This window comes from Arvicola amphibius, chromosome 17, assembly GCF_903992535.2.
Source record: "Arvicola amphibius chromosome 17, mArvAmp1.2, whole genome shotgun sequence".
Taxonomy (NCBI): domain Eukaryota; kingdom Metazoa; phylum Chordata; class Mammalia; order Rodentia; family Cricetidae; genus Arvicola; species Arvicola amphibius.
This window is the reverse complement of record NC_052063.2, coordinates 20,425,351-20,447,646: the sequence shown is the minus strand read 5'-3', so window position 1 is coordinate 20,447,646 and position 22,296 is coordinate 20,425,351. Positions and strand designations below refer to the sequence as shown.

General features: G+C 37.9%; 1 protein-coding gene across 1 annotated transcript in view; it reads left to right on the top strand.

Annotated features, from left to right (window-relative positions):
- Positions 1-22,296, top strand: part of Acss3 (acyl-CoA synthetase short chain family member 3) — a 174,280-nt gene that overhangs the window by 122,524 nt on the left and 29,460 nt on the right. Inside the window, exons 9-10 of the mRNA XM_038314385.2 lie at positions 4,194-4,297; positions 21,002-21,097. Coding sequence (XP_038170313.1) covers positions 4,194-4,297; positions 21,002-21,097 — 200 coding nt within the window. The remainder of the gene's footprint in view (positions 1-4,193; positions 4,298-21,001; positions 21,098-22,296) is intronic.

Sequence of the window (22,296 nt, the reverse complement as noted above, 5' to 3'; positions counted from 1 at the left end):
TGATGCGTGCATTTTAGGAATGTATTATTTATCAAAATTATTTTGAATATATATACACACACACATATATATATATATATACATATATATGTATATATCATCTGCATCTGATAATCAGAATGGTAAACTTTTGCGTACTTTCCTCTGTTTCCTTTCTCTTATGTGGGTTTGGTTCTAGGATTGTTTCCCTAATACAATAAAAAGTAATTCAGCTACTGTTGAGAATCTGAATTAGGCTGCCCCCCCCCCACCCCCAGAAGAATCCTTACTTAGCAGGTAACTATCCTAAGGAGAAACACTTGCATCTATTCAGACATGAAGTGGTTGGAAGCTGGGCTAGAGCCTCCTGGAGGAGGGTTTGCTTTGCAGCTTACCTTTCTTCTTAGGGAATACCTCATCATGTGCTAGAGCCGCACACCCTGATGCACCCATTTCCTCCGGAGGCTTGAAAATATCGTTACATTTTCCTAAGAAAGTGTGATATTTGGAAGTGTATCAAAATTCTGTGTCTGAGCCTCACGTTTCTCTTACAGTTTCTGAACTTTTGAGCAATCGTTTCCTAATTGGCAAAAGTTGAGCAAAGAAAATCACGAAGTCAGTAACTGCTTAGTCTTTCTAACCCTCTACCTCCAATTTTTCTTTCCATTTCTAATGTCACCACCGTTCATTGCCCTTTACTGGTGGGTCCAAAAGGCATTTCTAAAAATAAGTTCCTTTTTCTGGTTGGGATGCAGAGAAATTGTTAGTTAGGCGGAATACTAGTTGGTCATTGAGAGAATTTGCAAAATTATGAGTGAAATCAACAGCGTGTCTGCACTACAAATGTGAACTCCAGTGTTAAGCAGAGGGAAGGGAAGGCAGATATACGAATACAACTAATAATTGTGAGTACAATTATTGTAAGAGCATTAACGTAAGAATACAACCATAGTGGTGATCTGACAGGAAATGTGGAAGCTGATGTGATGGCACTGAGATGATCTATTTTTATTTAGTGTCTCTTGTCACAAATGACCAATAGTTTTCACTTATTAGATAGTTGACAGATCTTGAAAGAAATATACATTGTTTTCTTTTGCTTTTACTAGTTACTTAAGAATTCTTCACCATAACCTTTTAATATCCATTTCTACTAGGCTATTTACTCTCTAGTGCAACTAGAATGTATTTGACAACACACCTTTCCTTCTGTTGTGGTTCAAGGATCAAACCCAGGACTTCATTTATACTAGGCAAGATATTTACACATGGATTGTAAGGTCAAAGCCCACAGTTTATAGTTTGTATCTGTCATGGCTCTTTAAGGAGCTCATTGACTGCTTGTATGATTATATATTAGTTAAATATATATATATATATATATTTATGAATATATATATATATGCTCATGCATATTTTTCCCTGTAGCTCAACAGTGGCAGTGTTATTATAAAGGTCGAGAATGCAATAGTTACTCAATCCATAGGGCTAAATGTCTCAGCAGTTCCATTCTGCTGCTTAGAACCCAAGATTCCTGGTCTTTAGTTTACGTTAATTGCCAGATGAAGCTGGTTCTAGTGTTTAGCAAGGGGACAAACAAGCAACAGGATAGAGGAACTTGCCAGAAATAATGAAGGAAAGCAAGCAAAATTCAGTTTTCTTTTCCATTTTCTTTCATCTGGGCTACCTCCAGAAGGTGCTGCCCACCCTTAAGGTAGGTTTCCCCTAAAAGCAATCCGATGAAGAATATTCTTCACTTCGGTGCCCAGTGTTGATTCCAGATCCACCAAACAGACAACAGAGATCAGCTATTGCTTGTTTGTAAATATATCACTCAAAAATAAGAAATTGTGGACAGATAATCTTATTCCATTTTATAAAATTTAACTCAATTCTCCTTACCCTTCATGTACAGATGGGCTGAATTGTAGATGGAGTTAGCATGCAGGTACAGTGGGCACTCCTTCAGGTCTAGATATCATATATCAGATATTCAATTTATTTAGGTGTTGATTAACATGCAATTTCAGTAACATGTCTCCAAATAATAGCTTCTTCTTGAACGTATACTATTTTGCTCCCTGTGAAGGCCAGGCTACAGTTTGGGGTCAAGATCAGCTCTAAATGTTAAGGAGGATAGTATAACTTGAACATTCTGTTTAATAATCTGGTTTTAATTAATTTCATGTCATTTATTTGTTTTCCCCCTTTCCCCCAAATCACGGTTTCCCCCCTCCTTCTTTCCTCCAGGGACTTCAGTCAGCAAGACAGTTTTACTTTCTATAGTTATTCTTCAAAGACAATTTTTAGTATTTTACCAACCCTACCTTCAATCAGCCTACCTTCTAAAAAAATTACCATATTTCCTCCAGTGTCTTTTCATATTAAAGTTTCTCCAGCTTCCTAAACAATGTAATTATTCATTATAGACATACCAATAAAATTTCTATATTTAGCTTTGGCCTGTCTCACAACCTTACCCTGTTTGACTTACTTTGCCTTCATTTACCCCAACATTTAAATTTTTCTTGATTTCCATGTTTCTCACCTAATATTTATTCTTAAATTTCTTTCCTTGTATCTTCCATCATCTAATCACACTATTCTCTATTCTATTAATTGCCTTAATTCTTCAGATAGCCTTGATCCAGAACTTGTATGCCTTTTTTTCTCTCTCTCATACCCAACTGTGCTCTTCCAAGGTTTACTCATTAAGTCTGAAAACTATGTAGCTGGTCTAAATCCTGTATGTTATTGTATGCACAACACATTCCTAAAACAACCATTCTAGATTTTTTTTCTCCGCATATCACTATACCTTTATCTGCCAATTGTGCTCCCAAATCGCAGCCCAGCATTCTTTATTTTAAGCATGGACGGGCTCACTGTGAGCCTTGTCAGTTTGGTTGCTCACCTTCCTGGACTTAGGGGGAGCTGGGAGGACCTTGGACTTAACATAGTGAAGGGAACCCTGATGGCTCTTTGTCTTTGGAGAGGGGTGGAGTGGGGGTATGGGTGGAAAGGAGGGGAGGAAAGGTAGAGGAGATGGAAATCTTGAATAAAAAAATGAGAAAAAAAAGAGTCAGTCAAACCAACATAATTTTCACTCATACCAACCTCCTTCTTCAACTTCTTTTTTTTGGGGGGAGGGGGTGAATCTAGAAATCCAACAGATCTTGATGGGCATCAAGGTCATAGAGATGAATGTTCAGAAGAAGGAATAAATGTATTGAAGGAGACGTATGTGTAAGAACAAAGAGGAAGAGAATCTTCTGAATACAGCAGAAAGCTTATTTAATGCTGTAGGAACTGTTTAGTCAATTCAGAGAGCAGGGAGATATTGTCAGGAAGAGACTGCATTGTTCGAGAGGAGCAGGCAGGTTTTTTGTTTGTTGAATATTTTTCCTTTGATGATAATGAGCTACCAGCTCATCCACACATTCTTCCTTCTGACAGACTGGCCGTGAGAGCAATGACCACGAAAGAAAAACAGCCTTTCTTTCAATGAATCGCTAACAGGGTCAGATGAGGTCCATTTTTCTCTTTTGTTCCTTCTCCTCCAGGGCACAGTTTTCTCTGTCAGTGATGTTAATTCTCCTTTATCCTCCAGTAACCCAGATTCCTTGCAATAGGTGTCTGTTTGACCCCAAAGGCTACAATAATACTTCTTTATTAGCCATTTTTTCCTGCGTGTGCTTCTCAGAATAGAGAAAATATGTTTTTGAGATCATAGTAATTTCTCCTAAAGGAACTCTTGAGAAAGAATCATGTATGTGATCAAATCCGTTGCCTTTGTGCATATTTGTGAGCATATTCTGGGTATATCCTTCATAAGAATAAAAGAAGGAAATTAGGAGTTAAAATTAACAAAGTTAATATCAAGGGGGAAAGGCTTTTCACATTTGCTCATTAGAGGAATGTGATAGGTACGTTATAAAATCCACTCAATGGCCCTTGTCAAGGCTGTGCACCCATCTGTAGTTCTGAGACATGCTTTTAATGGACCTCAGTGTTGTGAACTGCATGTGGTTACATTTAAGTAAAACCCAAGTAATTGACTTTATTGTCCTACTGCATAGTATACTTCTAAAAGGCCATTCTCACGGATGTAACTGATGTGATTAGATTCCCACAGATTTATATTTAAAAAACATAAATGAAACTGGTTTAACTTTCAGAGAATACTTGGAATTCACTCTCTTTCTTCCACTCAGGTTCAAGACACTGTTTGTGGCAGGGGAAAGGTGTGATGTGGAGACCCTAGAATGGTCCAAAAAGGTCTTCAGAGTCCCTGTTCTAGACCACTGGTGGCAAACAGGTAACTCTTCCCTAAACCTTTCCTAAAAACGGCTGAAATCCCCCAGAGCCCTGAGTGGACTGGAGGATGTTCTTAGACATGTCATTCAGAATCAACAGTTCTGATTTTGTAGAAATAAATGCTTTGATGTCACATGGTTAATAATGTTTTCATTAGTCATGACCATCCTCTTAGACATCGATGTATACTACAAAGGACATTTTTCCTGTATCAGCTTTGATTCTTTTATGCAGAGAGTTGCTAAATCTTGGCTTTTCCTTCCTCAGATCAACTTTTGAGTTGGCTTTTGAGTTATGAGAGCAGAGGCAGCATCTGCCCCGCTTTGACTTGCTCTTACCTGGCATCTCTTTTCTCTGTGTGCTTTAATTTGCTGTGTACACTGCTTCCGAAGTATTTGTTTAAGCACAGTTCCTGTCATAGGAGACTCTGTCATCCGTGTCTCATAAAAGTCTACCTTGTCTCTATTGCTTGCATATTAGATACATTAATTTTTCTCCAAGGCAATACTAATATATGGGTACCATTCATTTATAAGTTTGGTTATTATATACTTTACTTACAATAAGTGATCATTGAGAATGGAATCTTATATTGGGTAGTAAAATATAAGCTTTGGAAAAAGAGAACAAGAAAAATAAAACCTTATTCTTTCCTTTCATTCTTTTTTATATGGATGACTTGAATATATGTGAGAATGAGTCTGTGATATGGAATAAGATTTACTCTTCATAGTTTGCATATATTTTTATGCAACCCTTTAAACATAGCTCTGGAACATGGGGTAACCTAGTAGCCTCCAAATATTAGTACCCCTTAGTTCAGCAACTTATGTTAAACCACACACACACACACACACACACACACACACACACACACACACACACGTCAATGCCCTTAACGTTTTTTCTTAGTACATGGTATAGAGTATCAAAATTTGCATAAAAATTATCAAAGTTTTATGGTGAAAATCAGTAGTACCCTTAACGAGAACTTAAACTTAAATATGAACATCTCTAATCATTGCTACCCTCACTTGCCCTTGGCTACATAGCCCCATGGTTGCTGTGTATGTAGCCAACTATATTTGTAGATGGCATTGTGTTAAAATGTTGGTTCTCCCCATTGAAGAACAAGTGGAAGACTGAAGCTAAAATTCAATATTTGGTAGTTTAGATATTTTTTATTTTATACATTAATTTTATTGTCTCCTTGGATATTGATTTTTGTAAAAACATTATTTTCTATATGTTTTGTAATATGCAATTTAAAATAACTGATCAGAGCAGATAACCTGATCCCTATACAAAGGAAAACAATGGGATTTATATTTTCTCTAGGTTTATTTACTAAAAAAAATTGGTTACCAGTGTGCTTAAGAACTCAAATGACAGGACTTCACTTGGAGATATAGTAAAACAGTATATTAAAATGCACTAAACATTATTATAACAACCACAAGAAAGAGTGCTTATAGTATTCAATACTCCCAGTTATCCCTTTAAAGATTTTTTCTGGACATCATTCTAAGATACAGTGAAATTTTAAATAAATTTTCCTTGCCTGGAAAAAATGTAGATATATACAGGTAGTGTTTTCAGAAATATGAAAAAAAAAAACACACCAAAGCCCATAAAACATACACATTCCTGAAAGGACTAACTACATATATGGATGTATATCTCTTTACTTTACAATATGTTGGCATTTTTCCTAGCAGGATATAGGCATTCATATTTAAGAACAGAAGCTTAAAAGAAAGATTGCTTGAGGTTGGGGAAATTCTCCAGTTTTCAAGGCAAGAATTTAATGCAAGAATAATTTTTTTTTCTGGAATAGAGGTGAATGCTAGAAGATGCAGGTCTCAGCAGATAGTTAGATTGATAAATGTAAGTGCCAGCACCTTCTTACTGGACCATGGTTACCTGATGTGGCCAGTGAGAAATTAAACCAGGCTGGCACAACAAGCCCGAGGCTGTGACAGTTTTATTGAGAGCAATCAGACTTTTTATACCCTTTCCAGGAACAGAAGATACTGGTGATTTTCGGATCAATATGGTGGTAGTTGCTAGGATACGATGATGTCTGCAAGCTATACAGGGTGCACAAGATTAATGTCTAAGACCAACTGTCCTGTCAAGCTCCCAGGCCTCCATGACTCCTAAGGAAATATACAGAGAAACACAAAGTGGCCTGACTGTTTCACTGCCTGTGGGGTTGCCTTAGTTCACAGTGGACTCTATCTGAAAAAATGTATGATGCATGCCTTTCAAGAAGGCTAGGTCAGGCCACCTCCATGGCTCCCTGTAGATACATAGTCAGAATCTTTAGCATTAGCGTAGAAAGTTATTCTTTCACTTTCAAAATTGTATGTTGCGGAGCTGGAGAGATGGCTCAGTGGTTAAGAGCACTGACTGCTCTTCCAGAGGACCCGGGTTCAATTCCCAGCAGCCACATGGCAGCTCACAACTGTCTGAAGATCTAGTTCCAGGGGATCTGATACCTTTACACCAATGCACATAAAATAAAGTTAATTAAACCATAAAAATATTTTTTTAAATTGTGTGTTGCAGTAAAGTATAAAGCAGGACTGAATTTTGTAATTTGCCAGCTCTCACTCTTTCAAAAATATTTCTTCTAATTTTAGTGTTGTGTTTATGTATTTGGAATGTGTGAGCACATGTGTGCACAAACTAAAACGTTACAACGAGTTATGAGCTACACTGTATGGGTGCTGGGGATCCAACTCTGGTCCTCTTCAAATAGAAGGAAGGGCCTCCTCTCTACTACATCTCTTTCTTAAGGTGGTATAATAGAAATACCAAATCCACAGGAGAAAAAGACAAATGAACGGGTGATTATTAATTCACCAAGATAGAAAAGGTCTTGATATTTATAGCACATTGATAAATAGCCTTTTTACTCATCAAACATAGGTTTGCTTGTCTTCCTGAGAAACCTCCTAGAAAACACCAGATCATATTCCTAAGAAGGTTAAACTTTGACCTAAAGGTGCCTTTCTTTGTTGTAAATCTCCAGTCTTCTAAATAAATTGATATTTTATACACTTATAAGCCTTGATGTGGCTTCCATATAAATATATGTGTGAAAGACTCATGAATGTGCTCTTCGATTATACTAATATATGTGTGTAAATGAGTTGTTAGGAAATTGTGGCATGTAATTTGAAATTAGGAAGGACTGACTGTGTTAAGTTGCTTAAAAATCGATGCATAAAATTCATTGGGTCCTGTGATTTCAGCTGTTGATATGGGATGCCCCTCTGTATGCTCTGGATAAGTTTTATTACCATTTGTTAATAAAGAAGTGGCTTTGACTTAGGACAGGACAGACTATAGCTAATTGGGAAATCCATGTAAGGATACAGGGAGAAAGAGGGGCAGAGTGGGAGAGATGCCAGGGGCTATCAGGGAAGCAAGATGTGAGATAACAAGCCATGAGCCTCAGGGTAAAATATAAAATAATAAAAATTGCTTAATTTAAGTTATAGGAGCTAATTAATAATAAGCTTCAGCTAATAGGCCAAACCGTTTGTAATTAATATAAGCCTCAAATAGCTAATTTGGGAACTGGCAGGTGGGAGAGAAACATCCAGTTACAAGCTGTAGTTAATCTATTTATATATCCATGTTTTTCAATTATTTGTTGTTATTTATGTATGTTTGTGTGTGTCCATGTGTGCAATGTATGAAGTGTGTGTGTATGTGTGTGCACACATGTATTCCTGCAGTGGCCAGAAGAGGGCTTCTGATTCTTTGGGCTTGGAAGTTACAGGCGGTTGTAAGCCAGCTAACTAGGGTGCTGGGAGCTGAAGTTTATGTTCTGCAGAAGAACAGGGAGCACCATTTACAACTGTGTTACCTCTCAACCCTGTTATATTAATCCTTGTCACTCAAGTAGAATTTAAGTTAGTGCTAACAAACCTTCAGTTATGAATATTCTCTTTGAACCTATTAATAGCAATATTCTTTGGTGTTTGATTAAATATCTACAATTAGCTAGTCTCTGAAGTATCTGAGAATAGACACGGTTCCTCCTCCCCTCACAGGAGTACTTCAGTGGAGACTTTTGCTGCACAAGACCAGTGAAGCATTAAGCATCTGCTTTAAATTATAATAATGAGAACATTTAATGTTATCACAAAGAAATCAGTTTTGCTAAGTCTAAAAGGTTGCATTCATTAGTCTCAATAAAAACTGAATTGCCATTGTCATTCACTTAAATGTTGTATCTACACTGTAACTTATCTGTAAGATGATTTAAAACAGCTGGATTGTCAAATACTTCATTTTCATTTTCAATAGAAATATGGAGGCATTTAAATTAAAAGGAATAGATAATTAGTCCTTTAAAATATAGCATTTAATGTACAATGAAGCAGTCTGAAGTTTGTTATCCTAGACTGTATAATATCCAGATAATACATTGTATTGTTCAGGGCAGTTGTTAGTACAGAAAGGGGCTTTTCCAGAAATCGGGCAGGTAACATGGTTTTCACAATCAATGACTATCCAGGTAGCAAATGATACCCTTTGTAAGAATTGCTTTTCTGACTCTAGATGAGTTGAGAACATTCTTTAGAATAAATGGCCTAACAAAATTTCCCTTGCACTTTTGACTAACTCTTCAAACCAGAGTAGACCCTGCCTGTTTGTAAGGCTCACATTCCTCTCATCCTTCCACTTCTGTTTCCCACTTGTAATTAAAAATGATTACAACAAAACATCTCAGCCTCTTACTTTTGACTAGTTTTTGTATTCTTTATATTATTGCCATTTTAAAAACAATGACCATTGGGGTGGAGAGACAGCTCAGTGGTTGAGTGGACTTGCTGAATTTACAGAGGATGCTTAGCATCCACACAATGACCATTGGGGTGGAGAGACAGCTCAGTGGTTGAGTGGACTTGCTGAATTTACAGAGGATGCTTAGCATCCACACAATGACCATTGGGGTGGAGAGACAGCTCAGTGGTTGAGTGGACTTGCTGAATTTACAGAGGATGCTTAGCATCCACACAGTGGCTCACAATCAATTATAACTCAGGTACCAGGGGATTTGATGCAAAACCTTCATACATATAAACTAAAAATTAAATAAATGTCAAAAGAAAAGAATCATTGACCACAAACTTGTAACATTCAAGTGCTATAATAACTTTTTAAAAGGGTACTTTTGTGAAGGGCTTAGATCAAGAATTCATAACTCTTTTTAGTTGCTTGGATCTCACTTGTGCCGTTCCCATCAGAAGATATGATGATTATAAGAAAAAAATGTCCGGGAGCCTTCTCAGCTTGGTCGATCACCTTCCTGGACCTGGGGGGAGTTGGGAGGACCTTGGACTTAGCATAGAGTGGGGAACCCTGATGGCTCCTTGGCCTTGAGAGGGAGGGAGGGGAGGTATGGGTGGAGGGAAGGGGAGGGAAGGGGGAGAAGGAGGGGAGGGAAGGGGGAGGAGGAGGGAAGGAGATGGAAATTTTTAAATATAAAAAAAAATAAACCATGAGAAAAAAAAAGAAAAAAATGTTTAATTGTTTTGATGTCTAGAGAGTTATGACCGAACTGAAATGTGCTAATCACCACCTCCTTGAGCTTTCTTTCCTAGATGATTTTATTATTTGTTTATTTCATTTTCATCACATCAATGACAGAATAAAATTCTTCCTAGTGCTTGACAATGCCTAAGAATTAATTTCAGTGAGAAAATTGTAGTCACCTAATGTAGAATGAAGCGGCGGGCTGTTCCTGCCACCCGGCCTCCGGCTAGCTTTACACCCGAAATAATTACACGGAAACTGTATTCTTTTAAAACACTGCCTGGCCCATAGTTTCAGCCTCTTATTGGTTAACTCTCACATCTTCCTTTAACCCATATTTAGTAATTTGGGTAGCACCACGAGGTGTGGCTTACCAGGAGAGATCTTACCCTGCGTCCATCTCGGAGAGGAGCAGCATGGAGACTCACTATGGCGAATGCCTGAAGCGTCTCTCCCTAACTCTACTTCCTTGTTCCCACAATTCTGTTCTGTCTACTCCACCTACCTAACTCTCTGTCTCTTAAAGGGCCAAGGCAGTTTTCTTTATTAATTAACCAATGAAAGAAACATAGACAGATAACTCTCCTCCATCATTTCCCCTTTTTCTGTTTAAACAAAAAAGAAAGGCTTCAATTTTAACATAGCAAAATTACATATAACAAAACAGTTATCAAGCAAGTATTACAGTTACAATATTTAAATCTATTTTATCTTTTATCATAACTAAGGAAATCTATAACTATCTATTTATTCTTCAACTCCATCAAAGACTCCAGAAGGATACAATGCTACCTAAGTAAACAAGAAATAAGTAACTTATAAAACTCTAGAAATGACAGAGACAACTCGCTGCCTGGACAGTCACCCAAAGTTCTTTTGTACTGTTGGGGCATCCATCTTCAGCCTATAGGCCCACAGTATCCAGCAGAGTTTCCCATGAAGCAGGAAATTTCAAAGACAGTTCAGTCACTATCTGCTGTGTCCTGCAGAATGTCTCGCAGACTCTTTCATGAATCAGGAACCCAAAGAGATCATCTCACCTTTAGGCAAGTTCAGCAGTCCTCTCTCTGCGGGTTCTTTGTGTCCAGTTTATGGAACAGTCCAGCCAAGAGCAGTTTCTTGCCCAAATGGCTAACAAACTCCATAAGTAGCCTCTTCGATGCCCATCTTCCTCTCGAAGTAGATTGGTGCTGCCAGGAGCAGACGTGTCTCATTGTCATGAAAAACCCTAAGTTATTAAAACATTAAATGCCATATTCTGTAGTCTTTGAAAGATATGAAGAATGCCTATCTGAAATATATCTATGCACATCTAGAAAATGACTAACATGACTACAAGCTTGACTATTAATCGATGATTATCCATTAACAACCTATATTTCCTAATTATACATTACATTCTTTAAAATGAACTACAATCACAATAGCTTAATCAAAATCAGAAATACATATACATATAACAAATTGACCTTAAAATCCATACCAATGCAAATTATTCATATCTATATCATATCCCCCTTTAAATGTAAAAGAACATTTATAAACAATATTTGGGAATGTGGGCGCAGTTATTTCTCTCCAAACTGCTTCCTGCTGAGTGGGGGCGTTGTTATTTAGGTCTTTCATGGTATAACCTGTGTGCTAGGTTCCTCTCAGTTGGCAGTTGAGTGAAGTAATTTTTTGAAGATGTTCACAGCAACCTTTCAGGAGGGCGTGGTCTATCATACCATATTGGGATAGAAGCAATCCACAGAGTCTCATCCTCTGTGAAAACAAAAGAAGAAACTCTTTTCCAAAGCATCATGTTCTTAGATCCAAATCCTGAAGTCATACCATTAAGATGTCCATTCTGGTCTAGACTGGCAGCCCATATAATGAAATGTCTCTCTGTATTTAGCTCCTTTACAGTCAAAAAAATCAAAGAAAACACAACAAAATACATAATCCAGACTCTCTGTGAATTTTCCATTTTTATGCGGCTTATTTTCATTCTATCACTTTACTTTATTCTGTCTCTTTAAAGACTTTAGCCTTTTTTTTTTAAGGCATTAACTTTATTCTCTATATTTTCTTTTTCTCTCTTTTAAGCCTACGTGAGCCATTTAAAGGCCTTCTATGTCTGAATCTTTCCTATTGTGAATCTGTAATTTTTTACTATCCAGGAGCACTTCTTAAAAGGTTAACCACTTCTTAAAATAATACGGTACTGCCTGTTTATAGCCAAGTCTAAACCTTAACTGCGCTGTTATCATGGTAATTACGATAGTTCCTGCCTGAGGTCAGCACAATTCAGCATGGAGGAGCAGAGCCAAAGCCGCTACTGCCTCAGTCATTTGGTGCCCCTGAGCTGCACAAAGTTCCAGGTGCACAGCAGTCCACATTGGAGCTGCACTCAGCAGTTTAATTTTGATACTGAGCGTGCAGCACAGAAACTCTCTTAATCCAAGTCACAGCCGAATCTGAAGCGCAGAGCACCGTGCAGTCTGAAAACATCTCTCTCTCTATGGCGGCAGGAATCCGCAAATGCTGTCCCGCTCGCCTAAGCCTGATTCCGCCATCTGCCCAGGTGCAGGCAGGGAGCAGTGAGCCATTGGCATGGTCTCAGAGAACTTTCTTTCCGATCCCAAGCGGGCAAGGTTTTTAAGTGGATTTAGTCACCACGTTGGAGCGCCAATCTGTAGAATGAAGCGGCGGGGCTGCGTCCCGCCGCCCAGTTCCCAGCAACCGGCTAACTTTACACCCGAAATAATTACACGGAAACTGTATTCTTTTAAAACACTGCCTGGCCCATAGTTTCAGCCTCTTATTGGTTAACTCTCACATCTTCCTTTAACCCATATTTAGTAATTTGGGTAGCACCACGAGGTGTGGCTTACCAGGAGAGATCTTACCCTGCGTCCATCTCGGAGAGGAGCAGCATGGAGACTCACTATGGCGAATGCCTGAAGCGTCTCTCCCTAACTCTACTTCCTTGTTCCCACAATTCTGTTCTGTCTACTCCACCTACCTAACTCTCTGTCTCTTAAAGGGCCAAGGCAGTTTTCTTTATTAATTAACCAATGAAAGAAACATAGACAGATAACTCTCCTCCATCATTTCCCCTTTTTCTGTTTAAACAAAAAAGAAAGGCCCACGTTGGGCGCCAATCTGTAGAGGGAAGCGGCGGGCTGTTCCTGCCACCCGGCCTCCGGCTAGCTTTACACCCGAAATAATTACACGGAAACTGTATTCTTTTAAAACACTGCCTGGCCCATAGTTTCAGCCTCTTATTGGTTAACTCTCACATCTTCCTTTAACCCATATTTAGTAATTTGGGTAGCACCACGAGGTGTGGCTTACCAGGAGAGATCTTACCCTGCGTCCATCTCGGAGAGGAGCAGCATGGAGACTCACTATGGCGAATGCCTGAAGCGTCTCTCCCTAACTCTACTTCCTTGTTCCCACAATTCTGTTCTGTCTACTCCACCTACCTAACTCTCTGTCTCTTAAAGGGCCAAGGCAGTTTTCTTTATTAATTAACCAATGAAAGAAACATAGACAGATAATTCTCCTCCATCAACCTAATAGACAATGGTAGTAATTAAAACTATTGATTTCACTCTATGTGCCTTGAGCCATCTCTGTTGAGTTCTTATATCCTGAGTAATTATAATATTTCTCATCCTCTTTGATTGAACTGCTACAGTTTAAATTGCAGTTGGGGCTCTAAAGTCACTACAGTTTATGTACAGCCTAAATATTTCTCCTCTGAGAAAGAATTTGATCACTGGATTTTATTAAACTAGAGGTTAAGATGCTCCAGCAAACGTCAGACATGCCAGCACATAACTTACAACCATTTCTCTAAATGGTTCCCATACACACTGATAACATGTTTTTACAGGCTGTAAAAAGTAATGAAAATGACAAAGGTATTTTTGCCCCGTTCAGTACTGTGGTGGTTTGAGTGAAAAAAGCTCACATGTTTGAATAGCTGGTCACCAGTTGATGGAAATGTTAGGGAATGGTTAGGTTATATGGTTTTCTTGAAAGAGATGTATCACTGTGGCTTCGAGGTTTCAAAGGACTTGAACAAATTCCATTATGCCTCCTCTGTTTCCCACTCCTGGTTTTGAAATGTTCCTAGCATCTTGCCTTCACTCTGCCATTATGGTCTCTAAACCTCATAAGCCATGAGCCTAATCTAATGCCTTCTCTCCTGCTGCCTTGTCGTGGTGTTTTATCCCAGCAGTAGAATAGTAACCATGACAAGTGTGACACGTAGAATGTACTTCCTGAGAACAGACTACGACAACAAGTGTTCTAGTGGCCACAGTTGGCAAGGCTTTCCAAATCACCCCCTTAGCCTTAGGAAAATGTACAGAAGATTCATTAGGCCGGGAATTTGTTTTCTATTTTAAGAAATCAATGCCTTTTACTTAGAAGAAGCAAACCCACACATTTAATAACTAATTGCCCCTTGTTAACAAATCTGCTAAACAAAGATCTCTGTGAAAAATGTTGCCGAGAAACTCTTGAACTGACTTATTTATCTTATATATTTATTATATAGTATTATTTATTATATATTTATTGAATTACTTAGCTAATAATGCGTCAACGTACAGACCACTTGTTTTTTTGGAAATGATTCTTCTCTTTTTTATCCTCATATTGTAGATGCTGTGTCTACACATGTACAGGTTGGTCTACTGATTGACAAGGGACATCAGCTTGCTAGTCTATCATTTTAAGTTTAGTCTGTTAGAAGAGATGTCCTTCATTCCAGGAATTAAGCTTTGAAAGATTTACAGTTCCTCTTATTCCCTATATCCCTCCACTCTACCCCTTTGCTGTATGAATGGCTGTCTCTCAGTTTAAACATACTTCTGTGTGTTTGTAGTTTGTGCCCCTGAGAGAGCTTGTGACTTTTACTGTACCATCCTGTCTCAGAGTTAAAGCATCAGAGGCTCCTTTGAGCAGATTCCTCAATGAGTGAAGTGCCCATTTGGTGACTCTGCCTTGAGGAGCTTATTTACAAATCTATTCTCTGGATATTGAATATCCAGTGCCACTAGCACATGTTTTGGTATAAAATGTAGCTGCAGATAATGAGGCTGCTTTGTAAACTCGTCTTATTAACTCTTTGCTACTTTCTGTATCTGGGTTTTGCCTTATTCTTACTATTATATCAAATTTATGCTAAGGTAGCAATTTCTTCAGGGTAGATGCCTGTAAATACAAGAACAGTGTATGCACAGGTGAGTGCATAATGTGTAACACAAAGGCTGGATGGGACCAATATTGCCATTGCCCATGAACTGGATTATCAAGAAGATTCTCTTGTGTTTTCAAATATTAGACTGCAAAAAGCCTTGGGAAAGTATGAATGAATTCCTAATGGATGATTCAACTTTGTCTTTCACACTTTCAAGTTCAAAAGATATTTGTTTCACATTTCTTCAAAGAAAAGATCTTTCAGATATTAGAGCATGATATGTTGTGGTTGGGGAAAAGCAGTTATCCACATGAACTGTCACCTCAGTAATGTGTCACCTCAGAGACGGTGACAGTATCCATCTGGTAAGAGAGAGACAAAATCTTGATGTCATCACTGTTGCCTGGTAACGGGGTTTTTCTCTTATTTGTTGCTGTCTTCATTAGTTTAGAGCAGGTGATTTAGTGATAATTTGAAACAGCGGAACTTGGAGGTAAGTTACATAAATTTTGTTTTAGAATCAATAATCTTTCGTGAAATGTAGGACATTTTTGATAAGACTCTTGTTTTGAAAGTGAATAAATATTTCCAAATTGTCAGTCCTCCTGAAAATTAATTTTCAAACCAAGCAGTAGTTACTGAATTATACATTATATCTTTAGAACATTTTAATGTAAAAAGGGCATCATGTTTTAAAAAGAATTATTACAGGAATTACTTTTGAGATGTATAATTGTTTCTTAAAATCTCTTTTTGTGACATTATTGTATTAGTGATAAGGTCTTGGAAAGAGATAAAACATTAGGAAACTGATCAATCCCGTTGCTACTTGGTCTTTAAAATATCACATACTCTAATTCTCATGCCTTCATCAAGTATCTGTTATAACCTAACCTACAAAGACGTGTATCGTATCATGTTTATAAAGATCATCACAATAACAAAGGTTTCTAAGTCTTTCCTTGAGAAGTCTTCCTCTGGAAATTTGTTTTCTCCCGTGTCACACAACCTTTTGTTTTAGCCCCTTGGCCCAACAGAATCCCTCCGGGTCCTCTTTACTGTCTATCTTCATTTAGAGAAGAGCAGGTGACAATGCTCCTTTAAAAAACGACACCAAGGTGGATAGTAGAAGGTGTAGTTGAATCTTAATAGGACAGTGTTGAAATGCCAGTTCCAGCCACGTACTCTACAGCAACAGACTAGCCCTTGATCTTCTGCTCAGTCGTTTCCCATTAGGCTTCCTAGAAATCTGTTCATGAAATGAAACACGTATAGAAATTATAATGATTCCTAGTTTACTATTGAAATGCAATAAATATTATTTCGCTTTTCTTTTCTTGCTATGAATAGCCTTCCAGAGCTGTAAGACTCAACTTTGCTCTTCTCCGCTGTAGGTACTCCAGATTCCAGCACACAGGATGTAAGAGCTCTATTAGTTCACAGACAATATGTCTTATTCATGCTTTCTGCCTTTTTCTGAATAATCTTACATGAAAGAAAAGGCCATCTTTAGCATCCAGGCCTGTAGATACTTCAAAATCATGAAAATTTAGAATGTAAGAGCTGCACTTAACCGAACAGAATTTAATTCTGTAAAGTCCTTGTGATTTGTACCAGAGCTCCTATTGTTCACTGGGATCTGGGATGCTTCCTTCCTGGGCTTTATTTCATGCTTCCATTAATTCAACATTTCTCATCGAATTGAGCTGCTGATTACATGTGGGATTCTCCCACAGTGTACTGAGAAGACCAGTCTCACGCCTCCAACGAATGTTCTGCATCCCATACGAAAGTTAGAGTGCTTTAAGTATTGCAAACCATAACTCTAGTCTCTTGAACACAGAGATCAAATTGATTTTCTTTCACCAGGATCCAGCTCACTGTTTCTGCTTTCTCTCTGTTACCACCCATTCAAGTTATTTATAGCTCACTGTAAAGGTTCAGAAGTGGAGAGAACGATTTCTTTACAAATTGCCTCTTTTCCCATCGTGATGGTCTGACGAATATGACTCAGTAGTAGTCAGCCTGCTGAATTGATGTAGCCCCAGAACATCAGCTTTGAACGTCGGTCGACTAACAGGTTCTCAATGCACATTGCCTAACCCAGTGTCTCCAGAGCTATGTATGGTAGGGGTGGAGAGCCGTTTAACAGATACAGCTGCGACTCTGAGACACACATCTAGACTTGTGCGCTTGCCATCTTGCCCATTCTCTTGACCGTCACTCACATTGAATGCTGATTGGTGATTTGGTGAAATACATCCTTGGAGTTTAACAGCCATCTCCTCTTGCTTCTTAATGTCAGCAATTACTGAGGCCTTTCCATTCTGAATGTAACTTAAGTTGGTCTCATCTTCATAGCTGCTCACCTTTACCTTATTACCATCATACGCCTGATTTATTTCTAATTATTGGGATGGGTAATTTCGTGCTTTAGTTTGCAAGTGCAGAAAGGATTCTCTAAAGGAATTTAGCAATGATTGCCTCCATTAATCTCTGAGGATCTTACTGTGCGTGGACAAATGTCCAGATTTCTAAACTTGGCATGGACAGTCCTTTGTGATTTTCCTCTCTCACTTTGCCTTTCGTCCTCTCTTTTAATCCACCCGTTCTCTCTGGACTTAAGCTCGTCTGAACAATTAAAGGTCCAGATAGACACTTTTCAGAGCCTTCACATACACTGCTATTTCCATTTGGCATGTAATCACACCACAGCATTCCTTCACTCAAAGAAGGAATTCCTCTTGATAAGGAGAAAAATATCCAAAAAAATCATTAAATAATAGACCTTTGAATATCATTATTTGAAATAAAAATTATGCAATAGAAATACATACGGTCTTTCTATTTTTGAAATCTTCACTATCTCTTTCTCCATCGCTCATTTTGGGACTACAATCTGTGGTTTCCTATTCAGTTTTAAGGTGCTATGAATTCAATAGTGAAATCTAAATCCTAAAACATCAGGAGTGTGCATTTGCTTGTCTGAAAATCTTTCTTTGGAACAATATGAAAAGGGCTTGACTGTTCTATTCCTTATGATACAAATGACATAAAAGAAAGGTACAAAGAAGAAAAAGAGTTTGGTTCTCGTCAAAAAAGAAAAATGTCTACATCTAACTCATACAGTTGTTTCAGAAGATAACATATATATTATACCTCTGCATTTATATTATACCTATTACCTTTTTATATTTATGAAACTTCTAACTGTGATAATGAACAGGTCTCTGACTCTTTTTCCTGCTCTTGGGACTCTATTTTTCCTGTTGGGTTACCATGGCCACCATCAACTTGATTTTTTTTTTGCTTCAACTTATTATATTTTGTTTTGTCAAAAACCTTTTGTAATATTTTCAATGATGTGTTCCACTTTTATGTGCAGTTACTTAAAAGCTGCACCAATGGATAGTCCTTGCATTCTTTAATCTCTGGCCTTCTGCTTTCTAAATGGGTCTCAATACAGAAATTAATCTAGTAACATATGGAACATTTCACTTCTTACTCTCCATATCTTTGTAGCAATTTCTTGAAATGTCGTTTCCAATTCTCTTGCTGAAAAATAATGTTCTGGTTTATTTAATACAGCTATTTCCTAATCAGAATGTGACATCTGGATTTCCTGGTTCCCCAGATAACAGCTAGGGAGTTAATTATAGCATCAGTAGCATGAAGCAGATGCTGTCAGATCTTCAAAGGAAATCTTAGGGGTTGCATTTAAGGATTGGAGCCTGGAGGGTGAGAGGTGGGGCTTTCTCTAGCTAGAAATCTGCTTTGAATTGGGACAGCTTGATCTACAGTGGCTTCATTAGGATGGGTGGACACCTGTGAGCTTGATGTTATGGCAGAAGGATAAGTTGTTCCATCTCAAGATATTCATAGTTACAAGGACAGAAAACTATTAGCGAATAAATAGTGTGTTTTGAACTCCTTGCTCCTGTCTAAGACTCCTTATTACCCTGAATGTACTAATCAATGCCTTTTGCTGGATCCTATCCTATGCCTGTCATTAGCAGTAGTTCTTTTACTAATCCTCCAAATATATATAAAATTTAACTAAATAGGATATTTGAATTACTAATGTTCAAAGCATAAACTTCCTCTAATTTAAGTGACCAAATGGATTATCTTTTTCAGCATCCTTACTATTCTGAGTAAAATTAGTTATATAGAAAATGTGCTTTCTATAGCATAATAATAGTAATAATGATAATAATTATAACAAGAAAACCTACCAAGACAGCTGAAAGTTGAAAGAGTATGAATAGAAAATAATATAAGCATCTTAGAAGTATTTGTTATCTTCTCATGCAGAGCAGGGTGATGATTTCTTACTAGTCCTTTTCTGAATTTTCATTTAAGGGAAGTTTTCTTCTTCCATCTTTCAACACCCCTTTTCCATGTGAAGTGGGATTGCTAGTAAGAGTCCACAGTAAGCCAGGCTTCCTGTTACATGCATTTAGTGCAAAAGACCAAGTAGGCAAAGGCAGTAGGATATGTGTGAGTTCTAGGCCAGCCTGGTCTTTATTGACATAGAGAGCTCCAGGCCAGCTAAGACAACAAACTGAAACTATCTTTAAAAAATCCTATATTGTGCCAGGCGGTGGTGGCGCACGCCTTTAATCCCAGCACTCGGGAGGCAGAGGCAGGCGGATCTCTGAGTTCGAGGCCAGCCTGGTCTACAAGAGCTAGATCCAGGACAGGCTCTAGAAACTACAGGGAACCCTGTCTCGAAACCTCCCCCCAAAATCCTATATTGTTATGGTACCAATTACACTTTATTTGTTTTGTTATGGGATGTTTGTTAGTATTTTAGGAAGCAAGTACTAGACTTTGGTAGGCACTAGAGACAGCTGGCCGTTTTTTTGGATTCCAAATGTGTCTGTTAACAAGCTACACAGGTCTTCCATTGCTGAAACCTCTAGAGAATTTGCACTCCAGTTGATTAGAGTGGCCGCCTTGACAAAATTTGACAGCAAAGACTTTTTCAATTAGATTAATTGGAGCAGCTGAAGTGCTGGTGGAGGCACAGAAGCCCCTAGAAAGGTCTGTTCCCTTCCCTAACATGGCCCAGTGTCCTGGTAGGTTGTGTTTGTGTACAGCACAGGACTTCAGCTTCACATGCTCCCTTCTTAAGCATGTAACTCTGCAAGGGTATTCTATCTCTCACAACAGTTATGAACAGTAATTGAGGTGACCATGTCTTTAAAACTATGAGGGAGAAAACACTGTTCGTCTTCCTAATCATGTACATTTGTTTCTTTGCATTGATTGTTTGGTTGGGGAAATAAAAATAAGATGATTATATCATGGATACAAATTGCCATTTTTTGAAAAAAATGAGATTATAAATGCTACAAAGATATCTGTGAATACTCTAAAGCCTCAGAAACTCTAGTCCTTGTTACTGACTATCAATAGAAGGGGCACATGCTTAGTATCTTAAACCTTAGACCAGTGGTTCTCAACTTTCATAATGCTTTTACCCCTTTAATACATTTCCTCAGCTCAAGATGCAGGTTCTCGAGACAGCAAGCTAAACCTGCTAGAAATACAGCACACAAATAAGCTGTATATTGAACAACATAATAACTTTAGATGACTCTAGGAAGAATATCCTCTCCAGTGCTCTTTTATCTTTTAGCTTTTGTTGCAAAGCCTTCAAGCTTATGTACTTTTCTATTCTATCTCCTGTCCTATAACTAACCCCACAAACCTCTTTCTTTTCTTTAGAAGAAATGTGTTGTGTGAATTACTCTAAATATATCATCTAGCTTTAAAATTGAATGAACCAAATTTGTTGTTTTTCTTTCCTAATAATGTTTTTAGGATTTCTCTTGTATTGTGGTATAAGGATATGCGAACAGATCCAGTATTAAAGAAACTGCACAAATACTAAAGAAATGTAACTCAATGCTGAAGCGATGTAATAAGCCATGCATTTCCCCCCAGAGACTGGATCCCCAATAACAGCGTCATGTATTGGATTGGGTAACTCCAAAACACCTCCACCAGGGCAAGCAGGAAAATGTGTTCCAGGATACAATGGTAAGTCATGATACTGGCAGTTAGAAATGTGCACTGTGAATCTGATGATTTTTTTTTTTTGCCTAGTGTATAGAGTACCCGATTTTAAGAATATCATATATTCGTAATGAATACCTCAGTTTTTGCTATGACAAAGAATGCTATGTTCTTCTAATGGCTTCTTTTGAATAACTAAAACAGTCATGTAAATATCACTTGAAGAGTCTTTTACGGATATAGGTTTGAAATTATGGCATGTGAAGTGCCCAGTATTTACATATATCATTTCATTTTTTGATGATGCATATTATTTTGTCTGTAGATTCGTAAGTATTTAAAGATAGATAAATTGAAGAACACAGAAATACTTCATGCATTGCTATAGTAATATAGCGCTTTAGTTTTTCAAGAACATAGAAATCGCTGTGATTTTCTTTGTTCCATGTTTCTTTTTTTTTTTGTTTGTTTGTTTGTTTGGTTTTTTGAGACAGGGTTTCTCTGCAGCTTTAGAGCCTGTCCTGGAACTAGCTCTTGTAGACCAGGCTGGTCTCGAACTCACAGAGATCTGCCTGCCTCTGCCTCCCGAGTGCTGGGATTAAAGGCGTGCGCCACCACCGCCCAGCTTTTTGTTCCATGTTTCATTAACAAAACATCAATAGCTTCTTCCATAATGCTTTTGAAGAATGTTGAAAAAGTTCTTGAATCTTTTTGGCTAAAACTAATTGGAGAGCAAAAGATTTTAAAGAAGTATTTTTTTAGCCGGGCGGTGGTGGCGCACGCCTTTAATCCCAGCACTCTGGAGGCAGAGGCAGGCGGATCTCTGTGAGTTCGAGACCAGCCTGGTCTACAAGAGCTAGTTCCAGGACAGGCTCCAAAGCTACAGAGAAACCCTGTCTCGAAAAAAAAAAAAGAAATATTTTTTTTACTATGGGTTTTATATAGCAATAATATATATCCTCCCAATATTGATCTTCTATATTTATAGTAGTAACCATTATAGACAAATAAATTCTAAAGGACTACCCTCCTTAGTCGCATTTTTTTAAACTTTTTCAACATTCAATTATTATTTTTCTAAATGCCTATTATAATTTTATGGCTTTCTAGGGCTTGTGAATTGTGATGTCATACAACCAAGCAGTTATGCAAGCACTACAACACAAAATTAGGAATGAAATCTCAGCTGTTAGTACCACAAACACTTCAGAGATGCCAGGGAG